Consider the following 14,968-nt stretch of genomic DNA (forward strand, 5'->3'; position numbering starts at 1 on the left):
TACTAATCTTCCCATTATCTATCATCATGGCAATTGTCACAAAGCCTTACTTCTCTTCTAAGAGCCTTGAGACTCTGTAGACCTGGTTATGGAATTTCAATGCACTTTCCAATCTCTGTCACTGACTCCTCACAGGCTGTCTCATCTAAGCTATACCCTCTCCCTTTTTTGCGTCTCTCACTCAGTTCCTTCGTGCTTGTGAAAAGACCTGATACCACTGAGCCCAGTCTAAGCCTCCCAGGGCCATCACTCCAGTGACCACATGTGGTTCTTTGTGAACTGTAGACAACTGGAGGATGCTAAGATTAAAAAAAGGGGGTCTCTGAGGCAGAAAATAGGTATAATGATAATAGTGAACACTTATATGGCATTTTAAGGTTTGTATAGCATTTTATATACACTTTTTATATACACACATATTTATATACATTTACATACACATTTATATGTATTTATAAACACATTTTATATACACATATAGTAGAATTTGGCATTGAATTTGGAATCAGAGGACCTGAGTTTGAACCCTAGGGCTGACAACCTGTATGACTTTGGGCTAGTCACTTGACCTTCATGAGTTTCAATTTTCTTATTTATATAATAAGGGAGCTGGATTAGATCATTTCTAACACACCTTCTAGATCTAAGTCTTACATTCCTAAGAAAGCTCCTTTTAGGCTCTCTCATGAGCTCTGAGACTGGTCAGTCTTCTGGAAGGAGAAGTTAAAAAACCAGAGGTGGGACATGAAACAAGGTGATCAGACTGAAGCTCCTGTCCTTGTGAAGAATGACAACCAGCCTACAGAAGGGAAGAATGAAGGACGATTGCATGCCAGTACTAAATTCTTAGTGTGTGAATATTATATGCTCAAGAGGTAGCATCTGTATTGAATGAAGCAAGAGGGGTTTAGGTGGGTTCCAAGGAAGAATTTACTGAATGCTTCACCAAAGAACGAAAGTAAGATTCCTTAAGAAATAGTACCTTTTTGCCCTATCTGAACTGTTCAGATTGGGTTTTGAATAATCCTGTCTGGAAGAAGAGGGGTGCACTCAATAACCTTTTAAAGAACTTGTTGCAGCTTTAGAGTTCTTTGCTTCTCAGAGTGAAATAAGTCACTTGTGCCTAGAGTCCTGCTGGCTCTGCAGCAAAAGTGGCCACAACAGGTCCGATGAGCTGGCTGACTTTCATTTGCCATCCCCTCCTTCACCCAGCTGGCTGTCAATAAGCATATTTCCAACTCCAGGCAGTTTCTCACTGCTGGCACAGGATATCATGACAGACGGGATGGAAATGTTAGCCAAAGCAGACTTCCTGATTTTAAAGTCCCATTTTCCCCCCTTGGGGCTGCCAAATTTAGCAAAATGTAGCTCCAGCTGCAATGCTTCCAAGCTATCTTAGGTAATCATAACTATGCATTCCCCACAGAGAGCTCAAGGAAATTACCTCCCAGTGCCAATTTCCTATTGAAATAGGATTATTTGGATGCTGGTCAGGTAGGCATGGACCTCCACGTGTGGCATTCTAGAGTCCAAAGCCTTTAGGATGCCTTAATAGCAACTAGATTGATTTGTAGACTGTTAGAACAAGAAAGGACCTTACATGTCATCTGGTTCAAACCTTGATTTTACTGAGGAAAAAATAGAAGCCCTGGGAAAGGAAGTAACTTTTTGCTCAAGGATCTCATAGCAAATCAGTGGAAAAATTACTAGAACCCAGACATTTTTACTCTGTGTTCTCGTTGCCTTCCTAAAAAGGCAAATGAAAAAAGTCATAGTATGAAATGAATACACTTAATACTCATTTGCCCTTGATAATGGAGGATAGTAATGGTAAGAACTGGAGCATTATGGCCAGTCTGGGGGAGGGGGGGAGATTCCATTTTAACAAAGTGAATCCTGAATAAAGCCTTCTCTGATGACTCAGAACAATAACAACGTCAACCTTTGTATCCCACATTGAACTTTTTTTTAATCTCTAATGGTCCATACCATGCATATTGAAAGTGTTTTCCCCCTCTCCCATCCACCTATGTGTAGATTTGGGGGGAGGTTATATATCTTAGCTAAGCTTTGTATCTCTTCTAGCACTTAGTCCCATGATTTGTACACAGTACATACTTACTAAAAGTTGAATGAAGATCATACATAAGGACTTGATGCTGGCAAATATCAAATGGGAACAGAATATTTTTCCTTCCAGTGAAGATGTTCTAGGGATGGAGAGATAGCTTCTACACTTTGCTTCTCTTTAACTTTGGAAGGATCCATGGAACGGGTGACTTCTGTGGATGGTCAAGGGAGTCTGGTACACAGAATGGGTTGTCAGATTATTTGGGGGCACTGGGACCTGCTTTGGGAATGCTGTAAGAAAACAATTTTCTTGATAGTTCTAATTACATAATGTTAAAAGAACTCATCCTGAACTGGTGTATATCTGTTTTCATTTCAGGGCCAAGCTTCACTGAGGTTAAGAACCCAGAGTACCCAGCAATACTCATCATGGTAGGTGAAACTCCTTACCAAATCTCTGACTTGGACAGAAGGGGTCAGCATAGGTCCTTTGTGGGGAGATATGACCCCAGTTTAAGAGCAATGATCCCTTTATGGTCCTATGCAAGGTAAGCCTACTGCCCGTAGCTTAGCAGGAGAGCAAGTTACTTTTATTAACATGCCTAATATTTGTAGAAGCTGATGACATTAATCAGAAACCCTTTGGGGGGGTTTTCCTACAACTGCTCCTGGAACCAGAGGATTAGGCAGGGACTATCCTGGGTCTGTTGCTTTGAGAAGCAGCATTCCCAATCATGGCAGTTGGAGTTTCCTGACTTGAGCAGGATGTGAAACCAGCAATAAGTGGGTGGGTACATGGGCAGCCCAGCAGTTTTCTTTCCCCTTCCTTCCCCCTTTTTTAGAAGTCCATGGGAAGGAAAGAGGGAGGGAACAAGCATTTTATTAAGTACTTACTATGTACCAGACCCTGTGCTAAAACTTTACAAATGCCATCTTGTTTGAGACCTCACAAACACCCAGTAAAGTAGGGCTATTATTATTATCCCCATTGTACAGCTGAGTAATGTGAGGCTAGATTTCAAATCAGGTCTTTCTGACTCTAGCCTGAGCTCTATCCATGGCACCGCTCTGGAAAAAACCAAGTGATTAGAAGATGAAGCTATGAATCAGTTTCTTGAGGTCTTTCTTCTACCTCTAGGATAATGGTAACAATTCCACAGTGTTTTAAGGTTTACAAAAGATCCAAGGGCCTTCCACTTTCCTCAGAATAACTGTGAGGTAGGAAGGGCCAATATGATTGTCCCCACTTTTGTAGATAAAAAAATAAAGGTCCATATTTAAGGAGGACTACTGACAGGTTAAGGTTAGACTGGTTAAGTGACTTGCCCTGCTGATTAGTGTCAAAGCTAAGTCTGTTGAATCCTGTCTCTGTCCACAATCTAAGGGGAATTCTGATAATGTGAATAGCATTGCCCTTCCTGGGTAATCACAGCATTCTGAATTCCCTACCAGAACAGTTAGGGCTTTGAACAGAAACCGTGCTCCAGGAGAGATGGGTTTGCTGAGTCATCCACATACTTTTCAGCCGGTCAATAAGCATTTATTACATTCCTATGTGCCAGGTGCTGTGCTAAGCTCTGGGGACACAAAGAAAGACAAGGATAATCTTTGCTCACAAGGAGCTCACAATCTAAAGGGGAAGACAACATGAAAACAACTATATAAAAACAAGCTATATTCAGGGTAATTAGAAAATAATCAACAGGGAAGGCCCTACAATTAAAAGGAATTGGGAAAGGCTTCCTGTAGAAGATGGGATTTTATTTGGGACTTAAATGAAGCCAGAATAGCCAGTGAGTAGAGATGGGGAGAAAATGCCCAGAACCAAGAGATGGAGTGTCCTCTTGTTTGTGGAACAGAAAGGAGGCCATTGTCACTGGACTGAAGAGTGCTTGGTGGGGGGAGAGTATAAAGTACAAGAAGACTGGAAAGATGGGGAGTTATGAAGGATAGGTTATAAAAGGCTATAAATGGCAAATAAAGAATTTTGTATTTGATCCTGGAGGTGATAGGAAGCCACTGGAGTTTTTTGAGTGTGTGGGGAAGGATGGTAAGATCTGCACTTTAGGAAAATCCCTTTGGTGACCGAACGAAGAATGGATTTGACTGGGGAGAGCCTTGAAGAAGGTAGCCCCATCAGTAAGCTACTTCAGTAGTCTAGGCATGAGGAGAGAAGGGCCATCACCAGAGTGCTATCAGTGTCAGAGAATAGAAGGGAATATATTCAAGAGATGTTGCAAAGATGAAATCAATGGGCCTTGGAAACAGATTGGATGGGGGTGGTGGTGGCAAGAGTGAGAAAGGGAGGATGACACACAGGTTGTAATCCTGAGAGACTGAGAGGAAAGTGGTGCCCTTGACAGTAATAGAGAAGTAGGGGGAAAGATAATGAGTTATTTGATATACACATTATTTAACAAGATATTTGATATATATATATATATACATATATATGTGTGTGTGTATATATATATATATGTATATATATATACATATTGTTATTATTATTATTATTTCATTGTGGAATGTTTGTTTCAGACATGTTGAGTTTAAGTTGTCTACTGGACATCCAGTTCAAGATATCTGAAAAGCAGTTGGAGATGCAAGTCTGGAGGTCAGCAGAGAGCTTAAGGCCAGATAAATTGAGAGTTGTCAGAATAGAGATGATAACTAAATCCGTGGGAGCTAATAAGATCACCAAGTGAAGAGTATAGAGGAAGAAGAGAAGAGGGCCTAGGACAGAACTCTATGGGACACCCAAGGTTAGTGGGCATTATCTGGATAAAGACCCAGTAAAGAAAACTGAGGAGTGGTCAGATGGGTAGGAGTAGAGCCAGGAGATAGTGATGTCCTGAAAACCTGGAGAAAAAGAGAGTATGATCAATAGTATCAGGATAAGAGGATGATCAATAGTATCAGAGGCTACAGAGAGATTAAGAAGGATGAGGATTGAGAAAAGGCCATTGGATTTAAGACACCAATGATCTGGTAATTCTGGAGAGAGTTGAATGGTTGCATAATATTATTGGAAGTGATATTGTAGAGAGTTAAGAGGAGAATAAGTAGAAGCAGCTATTGTAGATGGTCTTTTCAAGGAGTTTTACCACAAAGGGCAGAAGGAATATGGGACAATAGGAGGGATGGAAGGATGAACTGAGGATTTTCTGAGGATGGGGGAGACATGGGCATGTAGACAGAGATTAAAGATAAAGATAAAAGATGACAGGGGGGCAATCATCTGGAGCAGACAGGATGGGATGGGATTGTTTATGCAGGAAGAGAGGTTTGCTTTGGCAAGGAGTAGGGCCTCTTCTTTATGTGAGATTGGGGTGAAGGATTGGGGTGATATGAGATGAGCAGGAGGTACGCTTGGCAAATAGCCTCAATTTTTTTCAGTAAAATTTGAGGCAAGAGTCTCAGCTGAGAGTAATAGCTATGGAAAGTCTGAGGAGTGAAGAAAAGATTTGGAAGAATTGCTATGGATAGTGTGATAGTGAGTTGATAAGGGAAGTGTAGAAGGAATGCCTAGCAGCAACATAGGCCCAGTTGAGTTTATGTAACATAAATTTGTAGTGGACTCAATCAGAACGGTTGCGTGATTTTCTCCTTCATTCAGCAGCTTATGTATAGCAACGAGGAAGCAGATACTAGGAGTGATCCAGGGCTGAGGCATGGCAGGGCACAATTAGTGATATGATAAAGGGACAAAGGACTCAAGAGAAGAGGAAAATGTAGTGTTGCCTGGGTTTACCAAGGGGTCATGATGGGGAAAGTGGCTAATGCAGGGGTGATAGTCAGGGAGAGAACTGAAGGGTCAAGGGATTGGAGGTCATGGGGTGGACGAAGGTATGAAAAGGCAGAAGGAGAGGTGGAAAGCCAATAGAGTGTTATCAGATAATGGAATTTCAGAGTTCTTGAACAAGGAGGTGGTTGATTTGTGCATGATGGCAAGATCCAAGAAATGACTATCTGTATGTTTGACTGAGGTGGGGCAGAAGAGTGGTCACTGAAAGTGAGTAGGCTGTGGAACAGAGAGGTTAGGATGTTTGAAGGAGAATTAATATGTATGCTGAAATTCCCTAGTATGAGGGCAGGAGTGGGGGAGGAGAGAAAGATTATGAGCTAGATACTGAGGAAGGAAGAAGAGTGTCCTAGAGGTCTGTAGACAACAGCTACCAGGATTTTGATTAGGTGGTAGATATGGACTGTATGGATCTCAGAGGAGGAGAGGTAACTGAGTAATAAGAGGAGTACCTAGAAGTGGTAATGGGAAGCACAGAGTATTCCAACTTCCTCACTTTGACCAGTGAGCTGAGGGGAATGGGTGAAAGCACAGCCAGTGCTCAAAAGGCTGTCAGTTCTTTCTCCTTATGTCAACCATGGCTCATTCGTGATGCCCAAGTTGGGATGCAGCCTTTGATTACACTACCACATATGATTATAACCTGGCCTGATTTGGTTAATTGTTTGATGTATGTCTTTTCTCCCTAGTGAGATAGTAATTTCTTGAGGTTAGAGAGAGAGAGAGTATCTTATTCTTCCTTTTTATCTTTCACAGAGTAGTAAGAAGGTGTTCAACAGAAGCTTGCTCAATGATGGAATTGAACAAAGCTAATTGTTCCTACAGGGACAAATCAGCAACTTTGTCCACACAGCCACTGATATATAACCACTGGGATTATCAGGCAGATGAATAAAGGCATCTCTAAAACCTTTTACTCATTTAGCTGCTTTTCCTATTTCAGTTTTTCACAACAATAAAGGCTGCCATTTATTGTGGCTTTTCTAAAGGTTTGGGGTTTTACATTTAGGTTTCATAAAGCACTTTCTGCAGTCTCAATTGACCTTCACAATGATGTTCTGTGTTATATAGTATTGGAATTTTTATTCTCACTGTACTGATGAGGAAAACTGAAGCTCAGAGAGGCTGAAGTGACTTATTTAGGGCCACAACAGCAATTGAGAGCAGCAGCCCAAATCTCAGCTCTACTACCTGTGGTGTGACCTTGAAAAAGTCACTTAATTTCTTTGAAACTTACTGACCTCAAATGTAAAATGAGTTGTACTAGATGACTTCTAAGGTCCATCCTCACTTATATCAATGAGTTTATGGTCCAGGTCCTATGTGGCTTGCAGGGCTGTGGTAAGTGAGATAAATGTGAAGGAAAGTTAGAAATCTACACAGCACCAGGCAGGAAGACATTGTTATTATCTTAACAGTGGTGATGGGGCCAGACTCTGGTGGTGGCACATTCTCCCTGGTTCCTTTACCCATTTATATTATTACGACTGTAGATAAGATAATGAAAACCCAGTCAGATATCTGGTAGTACTGAAATTCAAGGAATACCAAATATATTCTTTCCTTCCAGGTTGGCTTGTAATCCAGTTGATGATGCAGGGCTATTTTCATTTACCACATTTTCCTGGTTTATATCTATAATGGTCAAAGGCTACAAACACATAGTGACTATGAACACCTTGCCCCCGTTGTCATCTTATGACATAACAGACATCAATGCAAAGAGGTATCATTGCTTTATTAAAATATTTCTGGGGCCTTCCATGGAAGTGTGCCTAAAGGACCTGATTTGCTTTGGATCTTTCCCTCAACTGTGATTGATTATTCTCGCAAAAGGGCATGGATTTAGGAAAATTGAACTAACCACAAAAGGCAGTCATAGAGCTGGAGGTATAGGGGGCTCCTTTTATTTCTAGATTGTGCTCTTGTCCTTAGTAGAACTGGCTATTCTTCTCCCTCTACCTCAGTGCCATGCCTAAATGTTCTGCCCTGGGGCGGTGGTGGGGAGGGCAGATAGGAGAAAAGCTCCTGAAAGAAATGTTATTTTTAATTCAATTTAATTCAGGATAACCCTAGCATAAGCACAGTCCCTTGACACAAGGTAGGGGTTGGACTTCAAAAATGGAATCTTCCTGAATTACAATGCCAAGGAAGGTTAGGGAACTCACTGGGAGTCACATAACTAGTGAGTCTCAGAACGCTGGTGGGCACTTAACATGTTTCAATGGAGAATGTGATGGTAATAGTAATAAGGACGGTGGTGGCAATCAAAAAACATTAGGCCACTGGCTTAGAAATACATGAGCCAAAGAGGAGAAGCCGGTCTTTACCCCTTTGCTTCCTAGGAAGCAGCCATCCTGTGCCTTTATGGACTTTCATCCTACTTGTGCTACTTCTCAGAGATGTTACTGAGTAGGCGACTTCACAACTTGCAGCTGTCTTTGAAAAAACTAGAAGAGAATAATAGCAAACAGATTGAGTAGCTGCAACCACCTCCTTCTTTTGTCACCTGTAATCAAGAGACTCAGGAAAAGTCCCTTTGTAAAGCAATTTAGGGAAATGGCAAAGCTGTTCTCCAGCAATCAGAGCTGCAGCATAAAAGACTCAGAAGTCCATTTTACTACCTATTATATAAATTGTGTTATAAGACATAGCTTTTAAAGAGATTGGCAACTTAGGATAACCTCAGATACAGTGTGGCCTTAGACCTATCGATTCTGAAGACAAAGAACTTTCCTGGGCCCCACTGGGCTCGAGGATTATGTGGCTGAGTCACTTCCTGGCAAATGCCTGTACCAAGTGGGCATCTCTCTTGAGTGTGGGGATGTTTTCCGGGAAGGAGGTCCTGATCCTTGGCCTGTCATAGTCTGGCAGGATCTTTTGGGGATACCACTTTCTCCCTTTTCTGTTTTATCTATCTTTCTCATCCTATCTTATCTATAGGATACCAACTATAATACTGCCCATGTCTCAGAATCACAGGGTTACAGGGTTGGAAAAGGGACCTCAGGGAATACTTAGTCCAACTTACACCTGAAAAAAGAATTCCCAGTACAAAATAGTCAAGTGGTTATCTAGAGCCTTTGTTTAAGACCATCCAATGAAGAAGAATATAATTTCCTCTTCTCCTATTACCAATCACTGCCCTGAGACAACCTATTCTACATCTGGATAGTTCTAATCATTAGGAACGTTTTCCTGATATTGAGCCTGGATTTGCCTTTTAAAAACTGTTCTGAAATAAAACTAATCAAAACAAAATGAGTACCCACTCAAGTCAGTCACTTGGCTATAACTAAGTCACTTGGAAATATTATGAAAGTTGCTTTAAATGGTGCCCTTGGGACAACATAGGTCTCTCATTTCAAGGCAAAGGTTTTAGGGATCTTAGCCATAGTCAACTTCCCGTCACAGTAAGGGGGAATAATTAGGGGATAAATTTATATTACAAGTAAATTATATTTGCTATAACTTCCTCTCCTAACTTCTCCAGCCTCTTTTCACAATTAATATTATGCTAGAGAGGACAACCATGGTCAAAATATGGAGAGAGAGAGAGAGAGAGAGAGAGAGAGAGAGAGAGAGAGAGAGAGAGAGAGAGAGAGAGAGAGAGAAGTAAAGGGCCTGGTGAGTCCACAAAATTGATCTTTATTCCTGGAGAGAAGAGTTGATGGTACCCAGGCCAGTCATTCCAATACCACTTTATCCCTAGAGGAAAGGAATAGGAAGGGGGCAATGCCTTGGTCATCCCCATATCCTATAAGAAGGTTTTCCATTGTAACAGCTTATGCTTGCAGATGCTACCTATCAGTTAGTGCTGATCCTCCCCTTCAGACTTCACATAGCGCAGTTTTCTAGCTCTCTGATGCACTTTTGATGTATTGCTGTGTATAATAGCTCTCTGTTGATGTCTTAGCCCTCTCTTACACTGTAAACTCCATGAGGGCAGAGGCTATGTCTTATTTAAATTTTGTATCTCCCTTAGCACCTGCCATGGTGCTCTGTACACATAAGATGCTTAATAAATATTTGTTGAATGAATATGAACAATAAAAAGAACAAGTGGAAATACAACACCATTCCTTCCTGCCCCCTCCCTTCCAACACAGGTTTTGATCCCTTTGGGAAGAAGAAGTAGCAAGGGTGGGTGCAGAAAAAGCTTCAGTGGGACGAGTGGTCTGGAGATTTCAGAGAACTCGTGTTCTGATAGATATCATAGCCAACTTCCTTTGTGTAATCATAGCAGACATAGGGCTGATGAGTGGGGATTGCTCTTCCACAGCCTCATAATTAAGGTATTTAAACTGGCAAAGAATGTCATTAGCTAATTTCTGAGTTAATTTTTAAAAGTTATATTATCATTATCTTTGTGCTCCTCAGAGACTAATTTTCAAAAAACTAATTCTAATTGAGTATAGCAGTGACCACTAAAATTAATTAGATGGTCTACCCTCTGAGTCAGAGAGCTGACATTTTTTATGAGTTCTTCTGTATTTGCTTAAACCAAAAATCTTTGTTATTATTCAACCAATTAACCTAGACTCCATACTCTAGCCCTGAATGCCTCAAGGCAAGAGAATGAAGAACCTTCCCAGTGATAGGTGTAAAAGAAACTATGGTTATCTAATATTAAGGATATAAATATATAACGTATACATAATCACATTATATATTTATCTCAGTATATCATAAAGAGTACACAGTCATCAATATGGTAAGATTTTATGGGCGCTGGGAAATTGAGAAGATCATTTGCACTCTAAAAAAATCTCTTTCCTTCTCTGCCTGAAGGTGTTAGGGATTCTACCATTATAGTTTCATTCTTTTGTCTTGGCTTGAGGTTTTACTTCCTGTTCAAATGCAAATTCCCATGGAAGAGTTCCTACTTTGAGCTTTAATCTGTCATTTATATTTCAGAGAGAGTGAGACAATCAGATTTTTTTTTCTTCTAAAAAGCCAATTTGAATAGGAAGGAGAAGGTGAGAGAGTTTGAGAGTAACATGGGAAGGGAGCAAGAGAGTAGCCCAGAGTGGAGGGGAAATGCACTGAACCAGGAGGCTGGAAGTATGGATGACAAACTTCACTTCTGAAGATGCTCCACCATGATTGTGAGAGAGCTCATTAATTTTAGGTCAAATAACTTAATAACTCAACGCTAGCTGCCTCTCTGAATGGCTTGCTATTATTCTTTGGCACCTATCGGTTCATTCTCTCTAATGTGAAAAAGTCTCTATTTCCATGGAATGAGAATACCATATAAGAATTTAGCCTGTAGGTGTCTGGTACTCAGGCTGCTGCCCAGGGGAGCCCCAAGGCTTTTATCACCCTATGCTGTTTCACAGACTGTTCTCATTCAACAAATCCTCCAGTATACAGAAAGCACCTCCAAGAATGTCTTCGTTGGCATTGCCTTGTGCGTGGCTCTTTTTTTCACTCAGTTTACTAAAGTTTTATTCTGGGCACTAGACTGGGCTATAAATTATCGTACGGCCATCGGCTGAAAGTTGCCACTTCAACTGTAGCTTTTGAAAACCTGATTTCATAAAAGACTCTGACACATATCTCTGCTGGTAAGGTAAGCAACCAGAATGCTGTATTAGAAGAATAAATCTGATAAGTGGGTTTTCTTTATCCATTTGTCAGCATCTCTATCTGGTAGTGTTATATAGTGGAAAGGGTGGAGGGCTTAAAAATCATGGCTAGGTTAAAGGTGGAACTCTGTAGCTCTGTCCTGAGCCACCTTCCCTTCACACTATTATCTCATTTGGTGATCTAATCAGCTCCCACTGGTTCAATTATCATCTCTATTCAGATGATTCCCAGGTTTATACATCCAGTTCTAGTTTCTCTGCTAAGGTAAACTCACAACACCAAATGTCTCTTGGACTTCTTGAACTGGATATCCCATAAACGTCTCTAATGCAATATGCCCCAAATAGATCTCATTATCTTTCTACTCAAACTCTCCCCTCTGTTGACCTAACCTATTACTCTCCAGAGCGCTATCATCCTATCCTCTCAGCCTTTCCAAAGCTCATAAGTCTGGTATCATCCTCAACTTCTCACCCCACAAATTCAATCTATTACCAAGTCTTGTCAAGTCTACAACATTTCAACATTTCTCTTTATCTTGTTATATTTGATCCTGGAGGTAAAAGGGAATCACTGGAATCTACGGAGTGGAAGAGGGAGAGGGTGTGTGACATAGTCAGACCTACACTTCAGGACAAACAACTTGAATGGAAGATGGATTGTGGTGGGGATATATTTGAGGCAGGGAGATCAGTTAGAAGGCTATGTGATAATCCAAGTGAAAGGTGATGAAGGCCTAAGGGAGAGGAGAAAGATGCTGTGAAAGTAGAAATGACAAAATTTTGCAATAGGCTGGGTAAGTGGGATGAGTAAGAGTGAGGAGTCAGGAAGGTAATAAACCTCAGAGACTGGTAGGATAGTAGTGTCTTTGATAGCAAAAGGGAGATTAAGAAAAAGGGAGAGTTTTGAGAGAAAGATTAATTCTGTTTTAGATATGTTGCATTTGAGATATCTATATATGCATGAAGTTTGAGATGTCCAAAAGGTGATTTGTGGCTATAGCTCGGGAGAGATACTAGATTGGTAAACACAAACCTAGTAAATATTTGCATAGAAATGATAATTAAACTCAAGAGAGCTGATGAGATCACCAAGGAAGACAGTAGAGAGGGAAAGAGAAGGATATTGTCTTGGGGAACACTCACAATTAGTGAGTGTGATATTAATGAAGCAATAGCAAAAGAGACTGAGAGGAGAGGTCAGAGAGAGAGAGAGAGAAGGAAAACTAGGAGCAACAGATTTCACGAAAAGCCAGAGAAAGCAGAGTATCCAGGAAGAGAGGGTAATAACATCAAATGCTGCAAAAAGGGAAAGGATGGAGACAGAGAAAAGGCTATTAGATTTGGCAATTAAGGGATCATTGGTATAACCATGGAGAATGCAATTTCAGTTGAATGATGAGGGTTTCGGAAGAGAGGGTGAGAAGTGGAGGAACCAAATGAAGAGAGCTTTCTCAAAGAATTTAGATACAATGGGAATGAAAGAAATGTGAAAATAGCTAATGGGGATGGTAACATCAAGAGAGGGTTTTTTTTTTTAAGGATGGAGGAGACATGAGTACATTTGTAAGCAAAGTGGAGAAGGATGACAATCAGGAAGATCAAGAGTGTGGATAATAAATCAGGGCAATCTGCTGGAAAAAAAAACCCAGGAGAGAGTGAAATCAAGGGGGTATTGTAAAGAGGTTTGCCTTGGCAAGGAGAAGGACCATCTCTTCACTAGAGACCAGAGTGAAGGAGGAGATAGTTTTCGATATGTGAGATGTGGAAAGGGTAAAGGGGTTATATTAATATCAAATAAAGGAATTTCAGAGTCTAAGAGCATGAAAGTGGAAGAGTTGTGAGTGATTGGCAAAGGGTATGAGTACCTCTGCATGTAGCTGAGACAGAGAGGAGGATTAGGCATGGAAATTCAGCAGATTGAGAAATGGAGAATTTAGGATATTTGAGGGGGTATTAATGCGTATGTCAAAGTCCCTGAGTATGAGGGCAGGGATGAGATAGACGAAAACACTGTGAACCAGGCACTGAACTCACTGAGAAAAGAAGGTGAATGTCCTGGAGGCCGAAAGATAATGGTCACCAGGATCTGAATTGGGTGATAAATATGGATAGTGTGAACCCCAAAGGAGTAAAGGTTGCTCCTAATGATGCTAGAGGGAGAACCTGGAAGTAGCAATGAGGAACATTGCCTATGAGGTCTCTGGGCACTCCTAGTCCCACTCTCTGGGTTTACTTTTCCATGCAGGGCTTGCATGGGCAGTGGTTGTATGTGGTCTGCTTTTTGCACGGCTGTCTGGATTTTTTTTTATAATCGTAATGCTTCTCGGGGCTCAACCCTTGTCTGTGAATTTTTGTGTCCTGCTACAGACCTCTTAGTGTCAGTTATATTTGAGATAGAGTAATTTTATTTCCAGCACTGGAAATCTTCACAGTTTCCCAAGAACTCATGGCAATTCCAGGAAAAAAAAATGAGCTGAGGAAATGTTTTGTTCCTGAAAAAAATTAACCCTTTTGTTATTTGTTATTTGTATTTTCTTTTCAGGTTATCAAGTGATGGCCATTCCTTTTTCGAAGCTACCTTATTTTGTCCTCTGCCAGCTACAATTCCTCTCCTGATGGCAGTCTGCTCAGTGTATGTTTATTTTATTCTGGGGCCCACAGCTCTCATTGGGACATCTATATATGTGATATCCATCCCCATTCAGGTAGGATCTTTGATTTACTTGTTGGTTTGAAGCAAACCATCCAAATATATCTGGACATTTAGATCTCTTGCCCAGGAAATGTGTGAGTTTCCTTACCACATATTACATAAGAAACATGTCTAATTGAGTACAATAATAACGTATATTTCTCTGGGCTGCCACGAGGCCATTTCAAAACCTGAAATGACCAAGACTTAAAGAGTCTGACCCTGAAACTTCCCATACTTACCGTCTTTGATTAGGAAGGAAATGCTAAGAGGCTACTGCCATCTGGACCTTTCCTGGCATCCTCCTCCAATGTGACATCATGCTATGGAGAGTCTTGATTATAGGTCCTTTAAGGCTGTAACAGCAGAATATATAGTATGTAGCACCCTTTTCAGCTTAGGGTGACTTGCTAGGGCTCATGCTCTGCTGACACAGACTTGAAGAAGGCAGGGTCACCTACACTTCAGAGGGAAGCATTGGTGAAGAACATTAATGAAGTAAAGGGCCTTTTGAGAGCTAATAATTGTGTGATTCTGTGAGGAAAGGAAAGGCATTATTAATTATTAGTATCTTAACTCAATCCATCAGATTAGCTAGCAAAGAGAAAGGTCAGTGGAAATGGATAAAGATTAAATGATTATGGAGGGGAAGCCAGGAAGGATAGTTGATCAGGGAGAAGAGGTAAGGGTTGAGAGTCTATCTGGTTACAACATGAAGTCACTGGGCATCAGGATGAATAGCAGGAGGATGGGGAAGGAACTGGGAAGAAAACTCGGTTGGCATACCCAGCTACTGTTCTCACCAGTACA

The 14,968-nt window shown here is 40.9% G+C and overlaps 1 protein-coding gene across 1 annotated transcript in view; it reads left to right on the forward strand.

Moving 5' to 3' along the window:
• The first annotated feature begins 2,499 nt into the window (after positions 1-2,499).
• ABCC12 (ATP binding cassette subfamily C member 12) overlaps positions 2,500-14,968 on the forward strand; it is a 70,121-nt gene continuing 57,652 nt past the window's right edge. Inside the window, 7 exon segments of the mRNA XM_020984941.2 lie at positions 2,500-2,618; positions 7,443-7,598; positions 9,982-10,125; positions 11,211-11,362; positions 11,365-11,447; positions 13,006-13,070; positions 14,009-14,171. Of these exon segments, the coding sequence (XP_020840600.2) occupies positions 2,500-2,618; positions 7,443-7,598; positions 9,982-10,125; positions 11,211-11,362; positions 11,365-11,447; positions 13,006-13,070; positions 14,009-14,171 (882 nt within the window).

Source organism: Phascolarctos cinereus, unplaced genomic scaffold, assembly GCF_003287225.1.
Source record: "Phascolarctos cinereus isolate Bilbo 61053 unplaced genomic scaffold, phaCin_HiC Scaffold_2;HRSCAF=192, whole genome shotgun sequence".
NCBI lineage: Eukaryota > Metazoa > Chordata > Mammalia > Diprotodontia > Phascolarctidae > Phascolarctos > Phascolarctos cinereus.